The sequence below is a fragment of the Podarcis tiliguerta genome (genome assembly GCF_965153285.1).
Source record: "Podarcis tiliguerta genome assembly, chromosome: 6".
Taxonomy (NCBI): Eukaryota; Metazoa; Chordata; class Lepidosauria; order Squamata; family Lacertidae; genus Podarcis; species Podarcis tiliguerta.
In genome coordinates this window covers 95,662,916-95,688,354 of record NC_139539.1, presented here as the reverse complement: position 1 = coordinate 95,688,354, position 25,439 = coordinate 95,662,916, and the positions used below count along the sequence as shown (strand labels likewise).

General features: G+C 43.7%; 1 protein-coding gene across 2 annotated transcripts in view; it reads right to left on the bottom strand.

Moving 5' to 3' along the window:
* Nucleotides 1-25,439, bottom strand: part of SMG7 (SMG7 nonsense mediated mRNA decay factor) — a 59,138-nt gene that overhangs the window by 28,633 nt on the left and 5,066 nt on the right. For both annotated transcript variants that reach the window (XM_083446478.1, XM_083446479.1), the window contains exons 2-10: nt 13,212-13,243; nt 12,369-12,486; nt 11,825-11,957; nt 10,837-11,008; nt 10,498-10,569; nt 9,641-9,791; nt 7,427-7,562; nt 5,601-5,763; nt 3,905-4,061 (exon numbers count right to left, since the gene is read on the bottom strand). In XM_083446478.1, the coding sequence (XP_083302604.1) occupies nt 3,905-4,061; nt 5,601-5,763; nt 7,427-7,562; nt 9,641-9,791; nt 10,498-10,569; nt 10,837-11,008; nt 11,825-11,957; nt 12,369-12,486; nt 13,212-13,243 (1,134 nt within the window). The remainder of the gene's footprint in view (nt 1-3,904; nt 4,062-5,600; nt 5,764-7,426; nt 7,563-9,640; nt 9,792-10,497; nt 10,570-10,836; nt 11,009-11,824; nt 11,958-12,368; nt 12,487-13,211; nt 13,244-25,439) is intronic.

Below are 25,439 nucleotides of genomic sequence, written 5' to 3'. Positions count from 1 at the left end.
GCTCTGGCACCTATGTTTATGGCATTTTGATATCAAGCTTTTAAAATTCTTGATTGTTTTAGCTTGATCATTGCTTTATAATGCTGATTTGGAATGGCGATGTTTGTGGTTGTATCTTTTAATCTTGTTATTTTATCTTTAACTTTGCAAAGCATGTCCCGAACCTCATGTTTACAAAGCATACTGCACCCTCAGAGCGGGATGAAGAGTGAAGCTGAATGATAAGGCCTTCCAGAATTCTCCACACTGTATGTGGGCACTAGTGGAAATGGCAGTGGGGTAGGGCATCCAATACTTGTGTGCACACATGGGAAATTCTAAAACAGTTGTTCTCAGAAAACTCAGAGATTTCAGGTTAATTAATGTATGAAACTCTACTGTTTGTACTGGTGGATGAAGGAAGCGATGGGCTAGGAGCAGAGGGCTGGAAGGAGGAGGCGCCAATCCCATTGCTTCCTTCAATGACATTAAAAGATTACAACTGGATGCACAGTGGCACCCAAATTTTGCACATGGCAAAATTGGGGAGGCCATTTCACCAAATATCCTCCAGAGGACGACTGAAATTCTACAACAGTTCAGAGGGCACTTGAAAAGAAAATAATCAAAAGTTTGTCAGAAATTGCCTGTAAGTAGTGTTTAAATGGGACGCGGGTGGCACTGTGGGTTAAACCACAGAGCCTAGGACTTGCCGATCAGAAGGTCAGCGGTTCAAATCCCCGCGATGGGGTGAGCTCCCGTTGCACGGTCCCAGCTTCTGCCAACCTAGCAGTTCAAAAGCATGCAGTGCAAGTAGATAAATAGGTACTGCTCTGGCGGGAAGGTAAACGGTGTTTCCATGCGCTGCTCTGGTTCGCCAGAAGCGGCTTAGTCATGCTGGCCATATGAGCCGGAAGCTGGACGCTGGCTCCCTCGGCCAATAAAGCGAGATGAGTGCCGCAACCCCAGAGTCGGTCACGACTGGACCTAATGGTCAGGGGTCCCTTTACCTTTAGTGTTTAAATGAGCATTAACAGCCAGTCAGAATGTGGAAAGCAAGGGCCATGCCTCTCTTATCTCCCCGTCATACAGTCTAAAATGCTATAGCTTCAGGATTATGTTTCTGCACAAATCCAATTCTATGCTAAATTTTGCAATACGGCAGGCTAGAGGATTCAAAATTATGCACATTTACAAAAAAGGGGGGAGGGGAGGGGAGGGTTACTTTACTTTAGGAGTAACTGTAGGTTCAGCTGTTAGCATTAGCATGGATAGTCTTGGGAAGCAGTGGAGAGACGAGCACTACAGCTTCCACTAACACTTCTGAAGCAGAAGTAGCATGACAATGAGCTTGCAACCAGGCGCAGAAACCCTGGTTTTATTTTCTATCCTCTCCTTTTATACTTTTGTATCTACTTTACCTGCTTTTCTCACAACCTTCAAGAGTCACAGTGAACTTCCCCTACTGAGTAAGGCTACATACACTTCTGCAACACATTATAATCTAGCCATCAACATTTCCCTTTAAACTTCCATCTGTACATACTAAGTACTACCACCAGTGCTGAAACACACACACTCAGAGTAAAACAAATCAAACGTAATTGCTGTAATTGAGGAAGCCAGCTTATTAGGAAACATCCAGAGTGTAAACAAAGTATGTAATTTGTGCTTTATATAGAACGTAAAGTGTGGTGCACCACAAGATGTCACCTACAGTGATGCATGCTCTTCAGGTCAGGTTTCAGAACCACATAGTGGAATAAGCAGTGTTGATTAAGGTGCTATCACCCAGTCTTTAGCAAATTGCTGCCCCGCTGCCCCCACCCCCAGCCGTATCTATTTAATAAGCATCTTCTTGAATGAGTACAGCCAGCCAGAATATCCTCAAAAAGACTACACAATTGCCAACAACTTCTGGACCAGGGGATGATTATTATAGCACATATATCAAGTACAGGAAGTCTCCCACACTGGCACAAGGCACTGTGGATGTGCCTCTAGACATTTAGAGTCGATTACAGTGGGGAAGCATCAGAACTGCCCACCTTAATTATTGGGCATGCACTCACAGATAAGCGTATAACATTGCCATTGGAGCTACGTACAAGGGCAGTTGTTTTCCATATTTATGGACCCTAACAAGGGGCAGTTGGGGCTCATCAACCTGGGAAGGTAGCCCCTCTAGGAGATGGAACACACTGATCCTAAAACTATCCTGCCTTGTGAGGTATCTTCAGGCTATCCAGAGTGGAGTCTCTAAGACAGTTGGATGTTTCCGTTTCTGGTGAGGCTGAGAGGGGGATCTTGTTGTCTGGGCAGCCCAGGACCTCCACACACACGGGTCAGGCTTGCTCCCTGGGGAGGTCACTTCAGTGCTGTAAACACAGCAGTTTGACTTCACCCCCAGAGGCGCACTCCATTCTCTCTCTCGAGACAGACAGATGCCAACAACATCCTAACAACTGCATGCTTTAAGCCTAAGAATACAGGACCTTATGTGAATAGGCCTCAGCCCAAGGTTACATTTAATGTGAAAATATTCAACACAGGTGTGGAAACCAAACAAACACACACTCTGGGTAGGTCTAACGTGATGTAGGCTTTACATACTTGTCAGAGAATAAGCCGTAAACATTTAAAATGAAGGCATAACAATGTCCCAACCTGTTGAAGCTAAGCAGGTCTGCTTAGCACCAGGATGGGAGATTGCTGGGAAACACTATTTAAACCAAACTGAATGCCATCATGGAACGAAGGTGGCATATAAGTCAAACAACTACTACTGCACACATATGATAGTCACCATCTCCATTCAGGGAGAGCAAGTGCCACATTGGTGGCTGGAAATTCTGACTCAGGAAAACACTTTAGAAAACTACTTTCCCAGCCTAGGTCAAACTCACAGTATCACTCAGGCAAGTAATCACTGTAGTGGCTGCCTAGAATAAATAGCATATTTTAGGAGAGGTATAGAAAAACAGTGAGTATTGAAGAACCTTGGAAGCAAGTGGAAGAATGTATCCTGCTTCTGGAACTGACTGGGTTATTTATCCTGCTGGAACAGGATAAACTTATCTGTGCTGCTGGGTCCAAAACACATTGCTAGCAAATGGGTATGACGCTGGAGACCATGGGTGGGGATGCTTCTGAAAAGCAGGTAAGATTCAGGGAGCGGTTAGCTCACATAGAACTGAAGGTTGCAGTGATCCCCACCCTTACTGACAACTTCTGTTATAGGCCCAGTTAGCACTGGGAAGCAGTTACAGAGGAAGTAAGGTAAAGGTAAAGGGACCCCTGACCATTAGGTCCAGTCGTGACCGACTCTGGGGTTGCGGCGCTCATCTCGCTTTATTGGCCAAGGGAGCCGGCGTACAGATTCCGGGTCATGTGGCCAGCATGACTAAGCCGCTTCTGGCGAACCAGAGCAGCGCACGGAAACGCCTTTTACCTTCCCGCAGGAGTGGTACCTATTTATCTACTTGCACTTTGACGTGCTTTTGAACTGCTAGGTTGGCAGGAGCAGGGACCGAGCAACGGGAGCTCACCCCATTGCAGGGATTGGAACCGCCGACCTTCTGATCGGCAAGTCCTAGGCTCTGTGGTTTGACCCTACAAAGGAAATATGTTTCTACTATAAACCTGTGTATTCATTGGCTCAGTAATCCTTACCACCACCCTGAAATGTTTTGCAGATACAGGGTTGCAAGTAAAATGTGGTGGCTTGCCTAGGACCACCGGAGAATGTTCATAGCGGAGACAAGATATGTACCAGGGACTTCCAGTTCAAAACTCATGTCAGTTTGCTATACTAGCACCTATTCAAATGTCCAACTTCTATCACAAATTCTTCACTGGTACACCATTTCATCCAAATGACAAACGGGGGGGGGGGGGGGGACACCCATGAAAACACAAGACTCACTATTGTCTTTCATCAACCACAGCTTCCTGAAATACGCTGGGTCTAAGTTTCAGCCAGTCCATGGAGACTTTAAGTGCAGGAAGGGGATAAGAACCCCAAGACTCTTCCTGGTAATCATTCTGGAGAGGACACTTGCACAGGATTCCAAGAAAAGACACTGCAAGAAAAGATATATGCTCTTATGATGATCAGCAAGCATTATACAGTTGGGTATGCTACCTCACTTTGCTACTTTATCCAACCCCAGTTCTCAAGGGGCAGAGTTGGATTAGGTTTCCCTGTGAAAAACACTTTAAAAAGACAATATGCAAGCAGCAGATAGCAAAAAATTAGGTCCTCATCAACAGAAGGCAAAGATGACTGCAGAAATGTTTCAGACATATAGAATTTAGTGGGTTACAGTCCTTTCACTCACTAGTTAATACTATACAGTGGTACCTCGGGTTACAGACACTTCAGATTACAGACTCCACTAACCCAGAAATAGTACCTCAGGGTATGAACTTTGCTTCATGATGGGAACAGAAATTGTGTGGTGGCAGCGGGAGGCCCGATTAGCTAAAGTGGTACCTCAGGTTAAGAACGGACCTCCAGAACGAATTAAGTTCTTAACCCGAGGTACCACTGTACAATGTGGTTTCAATTTACTTTTTACCAAGTACACCATACAGGTTAAAGGGGGAGGGGTTATTGTTTTTATTATGTATTTTTTGTTTTTATCTTGCATCTTATATTTGTATGCTGTGAATCCCTGAGATGTACAGATGAAGTACGGTATACAGTGGTACCTCGGGTTAAGTACTTAATTCGTTCCGGAGGTCCGTTCTTAACCTGAAACTGTTCTTAATCTGAAGCACCACCTTAGCTAATGGGGCCTACTGCTGCTCCCGCACCGCTGGAGCACGATTTCTGTTCTCATCCTGAAGTAAAGTTCTTAACCCGAGGTACTATTTCTGGGTTAGCGGAGTCTGTAACCTGAAGTGTATGTAACCCGAGGTACCACTGTACAAATAACTAATAATAATAATAATGTTACAAACCAAACTTTAATTTATCAAAATCTGGACAGCAGCTATTGCCGCTGTGTCGTAGAGTTATACGTGTGCAACCCAGTATATGTGGCACCTGGGAAGAACTTGAGTCTACAAGCTGATTTCATGGGTACACAGTTAGACTATAACACATTGATTTGGACATGAATACATTTAAAGCGTTCTCTGATAGTAAGAGAGCTATGGACAGCTGATGGGTGTTCCGATACTGCTGCATTCAGGATCCCCACTAAGCTAGGGCAGGGATGGGCAGACTTCAGGTTGTGTGATCACCCTGCTTCTCTTCCTAACAGGCTAAGGAGGTGGGGAGGTATTAAGAGTTGTTGATGCTATTCCAGCCACCACAGAAGCAGCTCAGAAACAGTTAACATCACTAGGAGCAACAGGATGCTTCTAATTTACTATTTCCCATCCTGTCCCATAAAACAGTAACTATTTGAATCACCTGGCTGGACAGTTATCTTGCAAGCGCAGCATCTCCTCCTCCTCCTCCTCGTGTGGCTCAAGAGACTAGTAGTCAACAAGTGAACTAATTAATCTCATATCTAGTTTCCAGCAGACTTGACTATGTAACAATCATCCTTACAGCCTTGCAGCACAACAGGATAGGTTTTGCTCCAAGATCTGTCAGCTTTAGTACTTACTGAATAGAGCCAGCAACTGTGTCCAGCAGAGCTGTTCATCCTGATTGTAACTGTGCTGCTCAGTCTCATTGCTAAAGTCTCGTAAGTGATGCAACTGAAACAGGTTGATGACGGTAATGTGGACTAACTGCTGAGAATTAAAGGTTTTTTGGAACAGCAGCCTCTGTAACAAAAAAGGAAGAACATACACCTCAGAATGGGACAATGCATATAGGAACAGGCTTGACTGCTGGTGAGTAAGGACACTGACTATGGGTGTAGCCTTGCCCTAAGGGTGTCTTTTGAGGCACCTCTTTGCTTTTTCTCACAGAAGTGCATGGCTGCCACATGCTTTTATGGGAGGAGCATTGTGCAAAAAGGGCGAAACCTGCTGCCTACCTCTGGGTGGTCTTCAGACAGGAATCAACACAGGTGGATGCAATATATATCTGAGCAGTGCAGGGAATTATTTTATTCCCTGGCTCCCTAATTCCTTGCAATGTATGACTCTCCCTTCCACTCACACCTTTAACAGTTGCAACAATGGGCATGTTGCTAGTTTCTGATGTTTCACACTTTCCACTTTCTCCTGCTGACAAATGATACTAGGGATGAGGGAACCTTTACCACTCCAGGACCACATTGGCTACTCCTGGACTATAGGTACTACTCCCATCATTCATGACTACTCGCTATGCTGGCTGATAGGAGTCCAACAACACCTAAGGGCCAAAGATGTTCTGTCCCTGGTCTGGACATGCAGAAATGTCAGGCTCATCTAGCTCAACTCTTTGCTCCATATTTAACAGCTTTGCCTGGGGTCTGGAGAACAGAGGTGCATGCATGCCATATCAAGCCAGACTAATTGCCACGGTGCACTTTCTGGCTAAGGCTTCAAATTCCAGCTGGAATAATCACTGCTGTAATTGTCAAACTTATGCAGACTGTTCTCCTGTGTGCAGGTATGGTAGAATTGCAGTGCCTTTCCTAGTATCTAGCCCAGGCTGGACAAAGCACTGCTGCTGCATTAATGCACTTAGACCATGAATTCAACATGTGGAAATGGCATTTTGTTATCCTATTCGATCTGCACTTCACTCGCCTTCCAAGCTGCATAGGGACAACAATCATAAACCTTAGCACAAAGTCTCAATGTGTGACCTAGTACTCCTGCATGCACTTCAATTTTGAATACAAAAGCATTTTTTCCCTTGGGCTTGTGTGCTTAATATTTATAATTATTGTTATTGAAGTTTAATAATATTCTTTCTACAAGAAACCTGTATTCAAGGCAACGTGCACTACCACAACAAAACAGAACCCTAAGCACTTTTAACACTAATAAAAAGCTAAGAAGAAAGAACCAGTAGGCCAGACCCAAAATCAGGAGGAGGAGTACAATTTCAGTTCAATCAGCCAATGGGAGGGAAAAAATACAAGAATTAGTCTTTCACTTATGATTTCTTACTACTGATAGACACTCCATAAGTGGGACACTCCACAAGGCTTATGGTTCAAGCCCTTATTAATCTTATTTCAGTCACAAAAGAACATGGATCAATGCATTCTTACCAGATTTTTAAGAAGCATGGGGTGGGCGATAAATAAAAGGAGCATCTGTGTTCCTTCAGAGCAAGGGAACAAAGTACCAGTCCCCACACGAGCTGCTGGATAGCTCAGTTGGTGGAGCATGAGACTCTTAAGCTCTGGGTTGTGGGTTCCAGCCCCACCTTGGGCAAAAGATTCCTGCATTGCAGGGGGCTGGGCTTGATGACCCTCGTGGTTCCTGCCAACTGTATAGTTCTATGATTCAGCATGAAAAGCAGGGCACATCTTGTGAAACCAACCTTGAACTGCTCCTCTAATTTCTCACGGAGAGGGTTCAATTTCTCCAGGTTCTTACTCAGATACACATGGCCATGGAATTTTATAAATGCCTTAATGAAATCAGACACTCCCCATTGAGTCTTCACCTCATCACGACTGCAATTAAGGAGATAAAAAACACACGTATTTTAGTCTTTGTAAAGCTAACCTTGGCACAAAAACAAATGCATACTGCTGACTAGCACACTCTTTTAAGAAAGTTGGCTTCTTTGAAACAGGAGAGGCTGTAGCTGTGATTGATAGTTTTTCCCAAGACAACTGCACTGAAGATAAAAAGCAGTATTAACATTTAGAAACTCTCAAATTAAAAGAATTCAGTCATTTGTGTAGACCACAGACAGCCACTCTGTGTAACCTGAGGGCATGTTGTGTTCTCCAGACAACAATCCAGAAGCAGTAATAATAAAAGTTGCCTCCATCCAGCAGAAAACACTTCACTGTTGGGAATTAACCACTCCAGCAGGCATTATAAGGTAGCATTTGGTTTACTGTAAGCCGCCCAGTGTGGCTGGGGAAACCCAGCCAGATGGGCAGGGTATAAATAATAAAATTGTTGTTGTTTGTTCCATTTTCTGTGGATTGTATTTATGTACACCACTTGGAAATGCAAGTAAGTAGGTGGAAATATATTCATATAGACAAGTTTGTGCATTTACCAATCTTCCTATAGACATAAAAATATAAAGCTGTCATTGTGCCATCCCCTTTGGAGGATTTGGATTTGCATGAAGTCAGGGTAGTGGAGGGGAAGCAAAAGATAAGGCAGGTTTTAAAATGGCAGCAGAGGTTTGGATAAAGCAAGACCCTGAGAATATGGGAGGGGAATGAAGGAGCTGTGAGGATATACCCATCCACCCAAATATTCCATAGTACCTTCCCACACATTTTTCACTCCTGGTATCATGTGTTGTCTTCATACATGAAGTTCCAGATTCAATGAAGTAATTTAGAAGATAGAGCTTGTGACCCAAAGAGGTCACTTTGGTGCTGCTAACACACCAAAAACAATGTGGGAGCAAGCAGTTACAAGAAGAGGAAGAAGAAGAGTTTGGATTTGATATCCCGCTTTATCACTACCCGAAGGCGTCTTAAAGCGGCTAACATTCTCCTTTCCCTCCCTCCCCGACAACAAACACTCTGTGAGGTGAGTGGGGCTGAGAGACTTCAAAGATGTGTGACTGGCCCAAGGTCACCCAGCAGCTGCAGGTGGAGGAGCGGAGACACGAACCCGGTTCCCCAGATTGCGAGTCTGTCGCTCTTAACTGCTACACCACACTGGCTCTGGTCTCCGCAGGTTACTGGTCTCCGCAGCTACAAAAGATGCTGTGATTCTCCAGCAGTTTGACTTCACCCCTGGAAGTGCACTCCATTGTCCCTCAAGACAGATGAATGCCAACATCAGCTGCACTTAACCTTTTCTAAATGAACAAGCTAATATTCTATTAATCTTAAGGATACAGTGACATATGCCAGTATGCATATGTGTGCATGCATGAAGGAGGCTGCACAGAAGGGAACAGGAAGAGGTATGGAAATGGGGGTGCCAGGGACAGTTAAGAAAGGAGGAAGGAAGAAATAGAAGAGGTTGAGTGTGTGTTTTTTAGGGAGACAAAGTTGTTGAGGTTTTTTAGGAGGTCTATGTTGGTATCAAAAGCTGTTGAGAAATCCAGAACCAGGGAACAACTTTCATCTCTGTCCCTGGCCCATGGGAGATCACTGGCCAGCACAACCAAGGTGGTTTCAGTCACATGATAAAGAACTCTGAGAGGAGTCTGGGGTGGGGGCACTGGCGGCAGAGCTTGTATGCACTCCTGCAACTCTATTTTTAACCACTGTGTGTTCAGGCAAATACCTGTAGCCCATTTTGCAAAAACGTAAGTATACTGACACATCAAAATCTTGCCCTGTGTGTAACTAAATTGTGTGAAAATTCAATGGCACTGTCATATCAAATTTACAAACACAGGGGCAGAATAAATGTTTTGTTGCTACTATTAACCTGTAGAAGGCACAGAGGAAAAGAAATTACTTACTTGTAACTTGATGTTCTTTGAGAACTACTTATAAAAGACACATATATAAGTATTGCAGCATCTTGGAGAAAAGATTTATATTGTAGCAATAGCCTGAAGCTTATAAATGATATCTCACTACCTAGAAAATATTAGCCTTACCTTTCCAGTGCTTTAGAAAGTGCTTTTTGTAGGTTAGTAGAGGCAGCTGGGAAAGGGAACTTCACAGCAATGCTTCTGCAGTAGTAGAAAATTGTGGTCAGGTGATCTCCTTTGGAGGATGCTAAAATAGCCAGCTGATTGTAAGGCTGACCTAAAGTTTTTTTTAAAAAGGGAAGAAAAGTTTCTGATAAAGTAAAGGACTCACTCTGTAAGCACAACCCAATTATTTTACCATATTCTAGGCAGCAGCTATTGTTGGAGTAACAGTTTTTGACCATGGTCAATAATAAGCAGGTCGGTCCTAATGTAGCAATGAGGATTGCTTCAAAAACTGGCTTGCTAACATTCGTGTTATAACTTACTGAAGCAAAGGGACATGTAGTTAGCAGGTTGTGCCATGGGACACATCTCCAGCTGCAATGCAAGTTTTTTCCTGATTCAAGAAAGGGTTCACTTAGGGGGTGGAGGAACAGAAAGGAAGAGTCTGAGCAGGGGACTGGACATGTTTGGAAGCAATGGAATGGCAGAGCTTTCCTGAAGAGGGAGGAAATATGTAGGTGGTTTTAATAGATAATAAAATACAATTAAACTATTTAATGGAAGCCACTATGGAGATCCCTCTGGATTAAACACAGAGAAAAATTGAAAGAATGATAATGAAATAAATATCCAGTTGATATGAGGTATGAACATTTTAGCTCTATTATCTATTGCCAATCCCATAGAATTAATGTGGTATATGGACATCCTTCTTCCATGGAGTTCAGTGTTGAAGTAGAGTATGAAGATGGAAACTAAGCTTCACAGAACCAGTGGGATTATGCTGCAAACAACTGATCAAGAATTGGCAAACTCACCATTGGATGGGACAAGCTGAGCTGCATGCCTGTAGTAGGACTCAGCCTGGCTGGTCTGATTTCTGTAGCGAGCTGAAAAATCAAGAAGAATTGCTGAAACAGAACATTCTGCACTACTAGTCAATGTGCTACACCCCACCGTTTCTAAAATAAATAGGTTTTGTGGACAATTATTCTCCATAGTACTGGACTAGGAGCCCTGGTTTGCTCCAACCTGGCAGGTGCTCCTATTACATATTGCTATTAATACTTGACATAAACTCTATTTTTCACTGTCACTGCACAGCTTATGTATACCTTCCTCCTGCAGATTCTACTGTCCGTGTTCATGGTACTCACCAATGTCTCCAAGGTGGACAAGGCAGTGCTGGCATATATATGAGCAGGAGCTAGATTGTGGCTTCACAATGGCGCTGGTGTGCGTCTGTTTATTGCTGATAATTCCCAGTTGGGAGGACTTCACACGACAGGGCAAATCTACATTGAACACTGTGCACAGCTCCTGCAGTAGCTAAAATTAGAAACAAATCAATTTTAATAGTTATAGCAAAACTAGCAACCAGATAGAAAAGCCTGAAGGAATTGGTCAACTTTGAGTGTTATCCTTAACCCCACCTTCACTTCCTTCACTTCTATATAAGATTTAGAAGTTCATGAAAATCTAAAGGACACAGAGGTCATGTTGTATCATTCTAAACTCATTTCACTTCTCCTCAGCTAATATTATGGGAAAGGCCTTACGTCAGTGGCTAAACACATGCTTTGAATGCAGAAGGTCTGATTCAATTCATGGCATTTCCAGTGAAATGACTCTCTGACTGCAGGGCCGAGGCAGACCTTGAAGAGCTGCAAGCAGTTATGAGGAGACAATGTCAAACAAGGCAGACCAATGGTCTAACTCAGTATCAGTTATGTCCATAGGGCACCTAATGTTTCTATAAAAGAGAGATATTGCAAAAGCAAAATAGAATACATGCATGTATGAACGAAAGGCAAGTGCTTCTGGATTGGACCAAAGGCCAGCATCCTGTTTTGCAGTAGCTAGCCAGGTGCCTATGGGAAGACTCAAGCAGCCCCTCTCCCACTGCTGTTCCACAGCAACTGAATTTTAAGATGGATGCCTCTGAAACTGTGGGGTCACATACAACCATCATGACTAAGCACCAACTGACAGCTTGGTGAATTTGTCTATTCCCCTTTTAAAGGTGTTTAGGTTGGTAGTCTTTACCACATCTTGCGGGGGCAAGAAACATACAAAACCTATTTGGTGCCATGGAAGTTATGCCATTTCCATGCCCCATGCTCATACTGCAATCCCTCAACTCACCTGTGTGTAGAAGCCACTAGCTGCCTCTAAGAACAGAGAGAGGTTAGCCTGAACTTCACTCCGATTTGGATTTGATCGGTTTTTTGCTTGACCCTGTAGAGTTGTGATCTGATTCTTAAAGGCATGATTCCACCTATAGGAAGAAAGAGAAGTTTAGTGTCCAATGTGGGACACTCTGCAGGCCTCACTCTTTACAACCCTGCCTCCTATTTAATAAAACAGCTTCACATGTGAACAATACATACTTTTAGTTCAATACTATATTACACATTTGTCCCATGTTACTACCAGCCACATGCAATATAAAAAATGAAATAAAATAATCACTGAATTATTTATGGTTTATATCAAACCACATTTCCAGTCAAACTTCACCTTTTCAAAATAATTTCCCAAGTGATACCTTGAAAGTTCTGTTAAGACCAGTTAAACTTTTTAAGCTGACACACTCAAAGATAAAAGAATATCTTCTGAATATTAATTCTGCCCAAAATTTTAGGGATCTCTTTGGCAAACAGGACATGCCCAAGTTTAAGATACTTACAGATCTTGTTCCACTTTTTTGTCCAATGCATACTCCAAATCTGTTACCAGCATTTTCTGGTATAAGTCCTGCAAAGCCTGTCTGGATGTCCAGGCCTCAGCTGGACCCAGCTTTGAATCTGAGGAGGAAGAAGATCAAGGTTTTATTATGATAGCACAACAACTGCATTTTCTTTTCCATTTCCTCAAAAGAGGATTCACCGAGATACAACACTTTCCTTTCTACATCAGCAAAGGCTGCAGCTGAAAACACCCTGCAATGCAAGATTTGGTCTGAAACTTCTCAGGGTGAAGGAAATGTGGAAAATGTATTAATTTGCCAGTGTATTAATTTGCTTACTCTGAAATAATGATGGCACATTATCCTAGCTCTGAATTTCTTGAACACCATTTTGCGAGTTATGCTAGTGCATCTCTTGTGTTCTGGGTGCAGAAAAGGGGGCAGATATCAAAGTTGTCAGAAGCATTGTCAGAAGTAGAGGGCACACATTAAAAGGAAAAACACAGTTTACTGATTGTAGTTCATGTATTTTACAGTCATACCTAGGGTTGAAGTAGCTGCGGGTTGAGCGTTTTCGGGTTGCGTTCTGCGGCGACCCAGAAGTAATGGAATGCGTTACTTCCGGGTTTCGCTGCTCGCGCAGACACTCAAAATGACATCACACGCATGCGCAGAAGCGGTGAATTGTGACCCACGCAGACGCGGGTTGTGTTCACTTCAGGATGCAAACAGGGCTCTGGAACGGGTCCCATTCGCATCCAGAGGTACCACTGTACTAGCAATTGTGGAAAGCAGACCACCCAAGTTTCTGGCTGATTTGAAATGAAAAGCAAAGCTCATTACCCGTCATGTCAGCCTTCAGGACTTCTGCCTGCCTGCAAATGAAATACAAAATAATAATTGTCAGAACCAGAAAGGGCTGATGAAAGTAAAAATCCAGCACATTCACATCTTAGGTGCCCCATTTTTATGGGCACAGTACAACCGATCTGAATTTCAATCTGGAAGACTCAAGGGTGTCAAAAAAGCATTTCCTATAATACATTAAGTGGGAGTAATTAGATGCTCAGTATCACATATCCAAAATTATCATTAGAAGAGGATGCATTTAACCATTTTACTGAGATACCAAACAATGGAAAAGTAGTGATTCTCTTTCTCAAAAAAAAGAAAAGGAAGCCCACACTATAATATTTCCTCTAGGTCAGGTTTAGTGACTTTTACATTTACTTCTATCCTATTAAATGCCCTATTAAATGCCTGAACACAAGATTTGTAATTCTGAAACAATATGTTCAGCAAGACTCTTACCACCCCACTCCCCATGCCATCCCTCAAAAAGTATTACCATAATGCAGAACCAAGATATTGAACTCATTTCAGTTCTGTTGAGAGACTTTGCATTGGAATAAGCATATGTAAACTGCCAAAAATATAGAAAAAATAAAAGCAGTGGCGGAGAAAGGGGGGTGGGCCGGGTGCCATCCTGAGGGGGGTGACGGCTGAACGCACCCGCTCCCTGAAAGAAAGCAGCGGCTTTGGGCAAACAACATTGCCACGCTCCTTCTGCCCCCGCTGCTGGCGGGAAAGGAGAAGTGGGCAGGGTGGGGGTGGAGGCTGAGGGTGGGGAGAGGTTCAGCCCGAGCCCAAACCTCCAGGATCCCGACCCTGGAGCCCAGCCTCTGCCTCCTCCTCCTCTCCTTCTCAGGGAGCCCGGCTGTGCACGTGTCACCTTGAACCAGGAATGCATTCAGCAGATTCCCTGGTTTTCCAGAAGTGGAAATGGTGGGTTGGGGAGAAGCCTTGAGGGGTCCATTACCCCCATGGTGGATTCAGCTCTAACTGTTTACATTGTGTTACTTTGGTATTTCATAACATTTATCTTATTGTAACTAGTATTTAAGACGGTTCTGCAGTAAAACTTTGAAACTCGTTCTTCCGGTGAAGAAAATTCATTTCTACACAAGATCCAGATGAGGGATTCCTCTGAACTCCAACAATCGGATATCTTGGAATCCATATAGAGGCACAAACCCTAGAGCTTATCATCCCATTTCTTAGTGTTTAAACAACTTTCTTTCTTTCTTTTTAAAAATGCCCCTTAAACAAATGGTGCATTTCAAAACGAAGCTTCTCTCTCACCCGCTGCTCCCCCCCCCCCCGGCGTCTTTCTCCTTCATTTCTTTCTAGCACAAGCCTCTCAGCATTTGTTTCAGTTTCTTTGCAATTCTCCCCTTCCGCCTGCCTGGCAGCAAGGAGTCCTGTCCCCAGAAAAGAGAGAAGTGGGGCGAGAGGCCCCAATCCTGGCACAGTGTCATGTGAAAAGGGGCTTTTAAAAAGAAGTCACACACCATGCAAGCATCAAAGAAGGCGTTCTGCCCTTTTTCTTCTTGGGGTTCATGGTGAGAGGAGCCCCCATCACCCTTTGAGAGACAGAAGATTACTCCCAGCAGCCCTGCAGGGTGGGCCTCCTTAGGGTCTGGGCGGGGAGTGGGGGAGGCATACCAGCAAAGGTAAGCGAGGCAGAAAGGATGGGCGGACGAAGGCAGCAGAGGCAACTTTCTCACTCACTCCCCCCCCCAACCCCTATGGGGTGTTGGGGCCTGGGATTGTGGTCTGTATATGCTCAGAGGCATGCCTTCCCTGCATGGAATTCCAGTTACAGAGCTGTGAAAAGAGCTCTCCTGTGGGGAGAAAGTGTGGCCTGCCCTGCAGGGTTGATGTGAGCCCCCTACCGCCACCCCACCTCTCAGCCACATGCACCAAGCTGCCTTGGGGCAAAATGAGAGTGGCTGTTGCAAACCCTTCTCAGCCACGATCCTCCTCCAAGCCGCAATAGAGCATAATAATACAAGTGGTCTACACAACAGCATTGTTTTATGTTACTCCCTCAGGCTGCCCACTGTGCAGTGTAGAAAGCAGACTACATGGCCGGGCTGCTGTAGTCCACTGTCACCCTCTGCACCTTAAAAAAAAAGTTGAATAAAGAAATACAAAGTAAAAGGCAACTTAGGAAGAAAGGCAGGGTTTGATTTGATTTAATATTTGTATTTCGCTTGTCCAAAAACAAATGTTGAGCTCAAAGTGTTTCACAATAATCACAAACAGCATTATTGCAATCTCTAACATAAAACACAGCATCATATAAATATAAATAAGACAAACAATGACAAATTCATTTTTTAAAAAATACTGTCCTCCCTTTGGTGCTGCCTTTTTGTTCCCAGCGGGGGTGAACACGACAGCCAGTTGCCCAGCTGGTCCAGTTTCACAGGTGGGGAAAACTGAGGCTGCTCAGAGCCTGCCACACTTTCCCCAGGCAACCTGTGATGGCTCTGGCCAAGACCCTCCCGGCCCCCCTGGCCTCCGGCTCCTGCTCCCCCTCCTCTCTGGTCTTGAGCCCCACCAGCCTCCCTGGTCCCCTCTGCTTCTTCCTCATCTCCCAATGATTTCAGTTTCCTCCAGAGATTCTATCTGGTGCTGATGTTTTAAGAACACCTTTCAGAAAATCAACAGACCAGTATAATCCAAGAAGCAGTCCCCAGTCTGGGGCCAGCGTTCGAAACTCCCATTGTTCTAGGCGCATTTTGCAACAGGGAATTTCATTAGCGCAAGCAGTTTCTGAGCTCTGGGCGCAGTACTGCGCCTAAGATTTCAGATTAAAACTGCAGAGTGGAAGGAAAGGCGGACCTTTTTCTGCCTCCCCACTTCCAGCCACTCTCTGAAGAATGGAGAAGAGACGCTTTTCAGAATATTAGTGGAGTGGGCAGGGGAAGGACTAGAGCATGTGAAAAACAAACATAAGATTTTAGCTGCAGTTCATTCATTTTCAGCTTTGTATTCTTGTTATAAAAAAGTACGCCTAGACATTCTGTTGTTGCGCCCATAACCTAGGTTTAAGGTGCCATTTAGCTCCTAGCTTCCCTATCTGATGTGCCTCTGCTCAGAAGGTCCTGGGAAGCTCCTTACGACAGAGCAAGACTGAAGCAGATTCCTCTTTTCCCAGCTGGGTTTTGCTCTTCTGCCCCCCTACTCTAGCACCTGAAGCAGCCTCGTCTCCCTGCCTAACAGGAAGGCCACCCTTTCTCTCTTTCTTTGGCCTTCGCTATATCACAGGCCTAGATGCATAGCAAACGTTTTCAGGGAGCGGAGGCAGGAAGAGAAAGACTGGAAGCAGAATCAGAAAGGGCATCAGGTTGAGATCGGCAAAGCTGTCTGGCTTAGCCATCTTGTCAATTGAAAACAAAGTAGCAAAAGAAATTGATAATGTGATTTCAAAATTTGCAGAGAACAAAGTTAGGAAAAAACGGTTTTAAGTGCTTATGCTCACAATGTTAAGTAAATAAACCCGAAAATTACACTTTCCAATGTGAGTATCTTATTTTTCCTTCTTTTAAGAATTTCAATGCGGGGGGGGGGGGGGGGAGAAATTTTCCGCACCAGGTACCATCTGACCTTGCTATGCCACTGTTCAAAAGTACTACATAATATTACATTTCGGAACTCCCCTCATATTGACATCAAGCAGGCACCTTTGCTGTAATCTGTTCAGCACCTGCTTAAAACATTTTTGTTTAGGCAAGCCTATCCAGACATGTAGAAGTTAAATGCGTTTAATCTCTTTTGTTCATTTTAATAATCTTGTTGATGCTTTTAAATACCTGCTTCTAACTGTTTTTAATGGGAAATTTAATGTTTAGTATTTTTGCAAACAGCTTAGAGGTTGCTGTTTCTCTATAATCAAACGGTATATAAATTTTGTTAAATAAATTAATAAATAGATCCTATGGATTGATTGAGCCTATTATGCTTCCCATCTTTATTCACATACATGAAGTTTGCCCATCATGCTAAACCACAACATGAATAAGCCAGAACACTATTCACCAATCCCCTTTCCCTTCCCTTCCCTTCCCTTCCCTATGGGAGGAGTTTTGCTTTATCAAAATCAAAAGTTCCGATTCCCATCCCCTTCATTTACTGTAACAACAAATGAGCTATGGAGTGATGACAACTTTTTCTTGCACAGATCTTGACAACTGCAAGTACCACCTCCTTAAACTTCACCAGATCTAGGAAACTAGATCACCAAATCCCAACACCCCTTCCCCTTTCAGCTGCTCCCCATGTCTGCTTTGCCAATTTTGAAAGGAATGCTAAGCGTACCCGATAGTCTAATTCAGGGGTCGGCAAACTAAGGTCCACGGGCCGGATCAGGCCCAATTGCCTTCTAGATCCGGCCGCGGACGGTCCGGGAATCCAGGCAGCCGGCATAGCGCACACACGTGATGGTTTCTGCGACTCAGCCAGGCTTGGGGGTCAAAAGTGAGGCGGGCGGCTGCTTGAGACAAGCCCCTTCTCCGTCCGTTGTGCATGCAGCAATATTTTATTCTGGGGGAGGGGTGGGGAAGAGGGAAAAAGAGCCACAGTTCGGATTTCCACCATGGAGCTGCCGGCAACTGACCTCAGGAAGGGCACTTGCGACAGCAGGGGCTCGGAGGCGCCTCGGGAGCGACGCCCGCTGGTGTCTGTGGCAGCGGTGCTCCCTGCCAGAGGAAGTGGGGAGCACCTGGGCAGCTGCGCTCCGAAGCAGTTCTGCTGGGGAGGCCGCTTGTTAGCTACACAGTGCAAGCCATGGAAAGGTAAATAGCTGCAACCGCCTTGTCCTCCCTCACACAGGGAAAAGAACGTTTTTGCTTGAGCGGCACTGGCCTGACTTAGCTTGGCCAATGGTTTTTCCCTTCACCCACCCATGCGCACACACTCTCAAGGGCTGACAGAAATGGTACGCTTACCTTAGCCCCCCACTCACGAGAGAAATAATAACTGTCAACGTGGGTTTTTGCCAAAAATGCGGGTCATAATCATGGCAACATATAGTCCGGCCCCCCACAAGGTCTGAGGGACAGTGGAACAGCCCCCTGCTGAAAGAGTTTGCTGACTCCTGGTTTCAATGTCGTACAGCAACAAGCGGTTGTGTAACATGCAAACATGATTTGATGCAGAAGTCCAACTAGTGGAAAGGAGTTTCAAACTAGTAGAGAACTATGCATAACTTTTAGTTATTGACACTACTATTTAACCATATTTTGAGACAATATTTCACAACACTTTTTATGGGTAAATTTAAAGCCTTAAGAGAAATTATCAGGCAGACTTCAAATGAAGGTGATCTACAGTCTCATTTCTATCAAGAAATGATGCACTGTCAAGTAGTTAATTATCTGGTTCTACTAAATATAACAGAACTGGTCTAGTCTTATCTTACCAAGTACTGTGTTAACTACCTGCTTATTGTCCGTCCTGAATCTTGGACAGATTCTAGTATTACAAGGAAGAAAACTACTAACCATCCACTTTTGCCACACCATGCAGTTTGCAGTTTCTATCTGAATTAAGTACACTAAATTCTAGAGCCAGAGGAAACCAAATATCAGTAGCTTCAGTTTTATTCAACTGATTTATAAACCATCATCACTCTTCAGAATTATTCAGCTATACTGTAGTACCTTAGAAAAAAACCTAATGAACTTACAATGTGACCCTCCCTTCTAAAACACTAATGCTGCAACTCAGGATGTTGAAAAACCTGCATTTTCTAAGACTCTCAGAAAATATATCAGATAAAATATGTTCTAGAGTTTTTGTCATTTGAACTATAGAAGAAGAAGAGAAGCGTTTGGATTTGATACCCCGCTTTATCACGACCCGAAGGAGTCTCAAAGCGGCTAACAATCTCCTTTCCCTTCCTCCCCCACCAAAAACGCTCTGTGAGGTGAGTGGGGCTGAGAGACTTCAGAGAAGTGTGACTGGCCCAAGGTCACCCAGCAGCTGCAGGTGGAGGAGCGGAGACGCAAACCCGGTTCCCCAGATTACGAGACTACTGCTCTTAACCACTACACCACACTGGCTCTCATCCTCATCCCATCTTCTCTTTGTCCTGTGTTTAGAGAAAACATTTTGTTGTAGATAAAAAGTGCAGTTATGTTTTAACCAATGTATAAAAACAAAGATTTCAGATACATTTGAGTTATTGTGGTAAGGTCTAAATATTGCTTTGCTTCATCAACTGCAATCTATATTTTACATATAGCTTTTGCAAAGGCGGTTTCAAAACAAACAGACTGCCATGCCATGCTATGTTTGTATACTTTTCCCTAAAAATAGTCCTAACCTTGACGCTCTAACACCTGCTGTCAAGGCTCCCGTCTCAGGGCCTGCTTCCTGGCAGCTGGTACTTTCACCCCCAACGTATGCACCTTTCAATTCCTGCTCTTCCCTTTAGCAGTTTCTCCCACATTAAAATTACTTTAACTGACAAGGTCTCACAATTGTCCAATGGAGAATCTGTGTGAGATGATCATTTAGAATAGTAGGTGCAAGACTAAAAAGGGTTCCCTACAGTCACTCATCTAGTTCAAGAAAACCAACAGCTCCTTAGGGGTCAAAGGGAGTAAGTCCTCAATGATCCATGCTTTGAAAAGGTTCTATGTTTCTTCATAATGCACAAATAAACTAAACTGGCATGCCAAATGGGTAGGAAGGTTTAACTTTGCAAGCAATGCATCAACACCTGTCCAGAATGTGGGACACTCTGGATGCAGAAGGTCCCAGCCTCAATTTCTGAGACAGCTTGTTTTTGGGTTTGTTTGGGTTTTTTTTAAAAAAAGAGACTAGGCAGATGGTGATGGAAAAATGTCTACATATGACTCTGGAAAACCACTGCCAGTCAGAGTAGGCAATCCTGAGATAGAGAGACAAGCAGCCTGATCTAGTTTATAACAGCTTCCAGTGTTGCAATGAGTTTGCCGGCAACTAGGGGTCCTTGTAGTAAATAGGTTTGCCCTTCACGCTACAATGCTGGGCATTCTGCTAGTTTGAAATAAAAGATGGCTCCCAGTGGAAGCAACCCTGCTTTGTGAATGGTCCCCACTAAGATCAGCCATTTTACAAAGTATGACCAAAGTAAAGGTCTGAAACAAACAATGAGTACAGCTCAAGAACATGTAGAACATCACATTTAAATAACCTGACCGTATGCACCAGCCTATTTGCTCTGAGCACTACCACCACAGTACCACACCTGCCTAGGCTGACATGCTAACACACACAATATTGTTGGACTTGGCCGTTTTCTCACCATTTCATATTATGCTTGTAAAACAGCTCTAGAAACTGTCATTAAAGGTGCACAATATATATTTATTAATTAGATAAACAAGCACACACATTCATCAATGGATTGGTGCACATGCTAAGAACATTTACACATGATAATGTGAAAAAGCAAATTATTTGGCCTGTGTTTTAAGATATTGTTAATAGTGCTGCTATTGTAAATTGGTTATGTTGTGTTTTTATGCTGAGTACGCTGTCTTGAGTAAGCTACGCCTAAAAAGATAGCTTGTAAGTGATTTTATATGTGTGTTGTACCAATGGCTGTTATGCCTCAGATTCCAAATACTAGAAATGCTGGAGGAGAGAGGAAGAGAATGTGATTGCACTCTTATGTTCTCCCCTACCCACACAGTGAGGTCTTGCCAATGAGTTGCCTTCACAAGCAAGAAAGAACATCCTGCATGAGAGAACAAAAGCTACAATGAGAAAATTTCTTCAAAGATGAAAGAAATACAGTGGTACCTTGGTTGCTGAACTTAATTCATTCCGGAAGTCTGTTCGACTCTCGGAACAGTTCGAAAACCAAGGTGTGGCTTCCGATTGGCTGCAAGAGCTTCCTGCACTCAATCAGAAGCTGCATAAGCCACGTTGGATGTTTGGCTCCCAAAAAATGTTCACAAACCAGAACACTCACTTCCGGGTTTGCGGCGTTTGGGAGTCAATTTGTTCAACAATTAAGCCGTTCGACAACCAAGGTACCACTATATATTTGAAGAAACATGAAGAAAGCTAAAGAAATGTGAGGAAACAGTATCTTCAGAAAAGCTGATACAAGTTTTACTGCAGAAAGCATATCTTCAAAAAGCTACCTATCTATAAGACAGATCTGTTTATCTTTTATGGTTACATTGGTTCAAATGTTTGAAGACTACAGAAATACATTTAGGACCATGTCAGGGGTTCAGGAGCAGAGTCACAGGAGAGGGAGGAAGTGGAGAGCGAGGGGGAGGAGTCTGAAGGAAATGTCAGCGGGGACAGCAGTCCGAGGTCTCTGAGTCTCTCCAGTGACTCGGAAGATTCACAGAAAGGGGCCCCCATAGTCAGGGCAAGGGGAGTGCCCGGGGGGGCACCTCGAGAAGAAGGGGCCAGAGGGGACTCAGAGAGTAGCAGCTGGAAATCCGGACCAGCGTCCCCCCCAGAGCGCAGTAGGGGGGAGGAGTCCCAGGCATCGGGATCAGGGGGCGCGCGGGCAGCGGGAGAACGTGAGGCAGGAGGGACCACACCCTCGTCAGGGAGCGAGGAAACGGTCATCAGGAAAGTTAAACGCGCGCGCGCGCCAAGTTCAAATGTACAGGAGGGCGGCAAGGTGGGCAGCCCGGGTAGGGAGCCAGGTCCTAAAGCCCGCCGAAGAGAGGGGGAGGAGTCAGAGGGGTCAACGTCTGCCTCAGAAGAGTCCAGGAGGGAGGAGACCCCAGGGGGTAGTAGGACCCAGAGGAAGAGAGAGAGAAGGAAGAGGTGGAGTAAGATTAGAGTCTTAAACTGGTGCGCAGGGGGGGAAGACTCAGACGGAGCTTCGCCGGTCTAGAGTCCAGATGTAGAGCTGGGACGCTGAGGCTTTGAAATGGAAACTATTCTTTAATAAAGACTTTGATATGTTACTACCGGCTAGCGTTGGTCCTTGGTGAGCTGGGACCCGGAGCCAGCCCTGACAGACCAATATAAAGTTTGCAGGCAAACCAATCCCACTGACTTTGCTGTGGTGTAAACCACTGAGTCTCTTGGGCTTGCCGATCAGAAGGTAAGTGGTTTGAATCCATGCGATGGGGTGATTTCCCATTGCTCTGTCCCAGCTCCTGCCAACTTAGCAGTTCGAAAGCCTACCAGTGCAAATAGATAAATAGGTACCACTTAAACTGCTAATAGCGCTAATAGCGCTAATCTGCTAATGGGCTTGCTTCGCAAGACGAAAAAACCGCAAGACGAAGAGACTCGCGGAACGGATTCTTTTCGTCTTGCGAGGCACCACTGTATATGATTCTGGTACTATAGTCATTCGATCAATGCCGTACTTTCCACCTTTATCTAATTTATGCTTCCAACCTAAAGTAAGCCAATGATCAATCAAGTTGGTAAGATGTAATAAAAGACAAAAAAAAATGTATGTACCTAATCTACAACCACAATACCCTTTCTCAAAGAATAGTGTGCTTTTTGATATTTTAAAAATTCATATTCTGCGGTAAAATCTTATCAAGGAAAATACTGCACAACCACCTTTTGAAGACCACTGGGATAGCAGCAGGACTCCGCCACAGAACTTCCACAATCTGCAGCAGTCCCCTATTAATTAGAACTACCTTCCTATACCAAATGCCTGGGGATAGCCAACATGCTATGAGGCCTTCAATTCACAGCGTACCTTTTCTAAAGCTTCAGGACTCTTTGACTACTGGTCTTGAACTCAGGAAGAGACAAAACTGGCAGAAAGCCATCTCTGTCAGATCTACAGCAATCAATCTATGGAAGCTACAAGACACCCCCATTTCTCTCATCTCCCTGAAACAGTCCCATAAAGCATGCACTGGCAAAGAAAGCCAAAAAAGTAATTTGTTGGGATGGGACTATGTAGATAGATCCTCGAGTTCTCAAAAGGGTGCACTTTGTGAAACTCCCTCTGATAATTACTCTGCAACAATGGTTACCACCAAAGTCAGACTGCATCCAAGCTGTAGCAGGAGACTGTAAAACAGACTGTAGTTGTAAGGTGTTAATGTAGTCCAAGAATCCAGACTGTTACCATGTATATCATATAACTTAGAACAAGAGGTGTTTCCGCAGAGTGCCCTTCAAATGTTGTTGAACTCCAGTTCCCAAGAGTCTAAGCCAGCATGGCCAATGGACAGGGGTGGTGAGAATTGTAGTCCAATGGCACACAAAGAACATCATGTTGGCTACTCCTGATTTAGAAAGTAGCATGCCTGGCTATCTGGATCAAGGAAAAAGTTTAGCTAGGTATGTTAAAACTGGCACAAGTAAGCAAATACTACCATTGCTGTTATTCTCCAGCTTTCTTTGACAACAGAACTTAGTATGAATAAGAATGCAAAAACACAGAGGGCCAGAAGTCTAAAAAAGCGGGAGAGGAAAGAAATGCTGAGTAGTTGCAGCTCTCAGGGAAGGTGACGACCGGGCATTACCAAAAGAGATCTGAAAGAAAACAGAAGGATAAAACACTGGTTTCCAAACTCTATTCAGTGAACCCCAAGGTGAAGCTTATCAGGGATTCTTCTCACTTAATAGCAGTAATAGAAGTCCAACTTCCCCAAAAGACAGCTTGTCAAACAGCAAGTGTTCCAGATGCACTGGACAAAAATGAGGCTCATGTTCTGTATGAAATGACTAACCCAAGAGCATGTCTCAGAATTATCTTCTACCCCACACAGGTTATTTGGAAGACAAATCAATGAGAAAGAGTTCCCTAAGAGGAGAAAGTTTAAAACCACCGTCACTGAGCAAGGTAAGGAAAAAACACTATTCAATTAACTCATATGCCTTTACATGATTTTTAAAAACTGAATTTGTGCAAAGACTAAAGCAGAGGTAGGGAACCTGTGGCCCTGCAGACACTGGACTCCAACTCCATTAAGCCCAGACAATAGTCAGGGAATCTACAGTATTTACCCAAGATTTATCTAATTATAATACCAATCTCGATATTCATCAAGCCTTCCAGCTCTTGATACATTTCCAACACAATACCCAAAGACAAACAGATTTCCAACCCCAGGGCTATGGCAACAGTGACTTCTGGGTAACATAGGTTGGTACAGTTTGAAACCTATGTCAAACTTGAAATTTTGACCCCATGAATTCGAAACCAAGCACATCATCAATAGCATATATTAATGTTTTAATATATTAATGTTTTAATATATTAATGTTTTTCTCCCCAAAATATAATTTCTTTTACAGTTTATTTTTATTTTCAACAAAAGTAACAAAAATAAAAACAAACAACAATGAAAGAAAGAAAAGTATACACAAAAACATTATCAAATCCATAAAATGGGATTCTCCGAATCCTTGCCTTCCCTCCCCCCTGCCCCTAGTTCCATAAAATTTCTTTTCAATTTCTTTTACAGTTTAAACGAAGTCCTATTTTGTGTTTTAATCTAATCTGATCTGTTTTATAGGCCAAACAACTCAGTAGGAACAAACCCTGTACAGACTGATAAGTTCATAAACACTACTTCAGAGTTGAACTAGGGCTTAGAGGAGGAGAATAGTGCAAAGTTAAAGTAACAGAAAATTATTTTTTCTTCCTTCTGTACAATTTACTCCCCCCCCCCCGCCCACAACTCTATAGGAAAATACTTTTAAAAGATAAAATACTGTGCAGAAAACATGTTGGAAACAGAAGACATTTTGTAAAACAACCCAGATCGATGTTCCCCATTTCTGGCTCTTGATTTTCCCTAGATTAGGAGGTCAATAATTGATACTCAAATACAGTTGTACCTTGGTTTTCAAACAGCTTAGTTCTTGAACCTTTTGGCTCCTGAACGCCACAAACCCAGAAGTGACCGTTTTGGTTTACAAACTATTTTTGGGAGCCGAATATCTGATGGGGCTCCTGCAGCCAATCATAAGTCTTGATTTGGTTTCCGAACGTTTTGGGAGTTGAACAGATTTCCGGAATGGATTCCGTTCAATTTCCAAGGTACGACTGCACTTGCAGATTTACATGTGCAAAGTTAAGTCACCTTGAGGTGAAAACAGAGAGTGTAAGATCAAAATGGCTTTGATTCACAAGGTATAGCAATTTCACATCAATGGGGAGTTGGTACAATTTGGAACTCCTGTAAGGCTATTAATGAAGACTTTGAAAAATGTTAAAAAATCAACTGTAATACAGTTTCAATTTCATTCACTAGACTTCAAATACAGTAGATA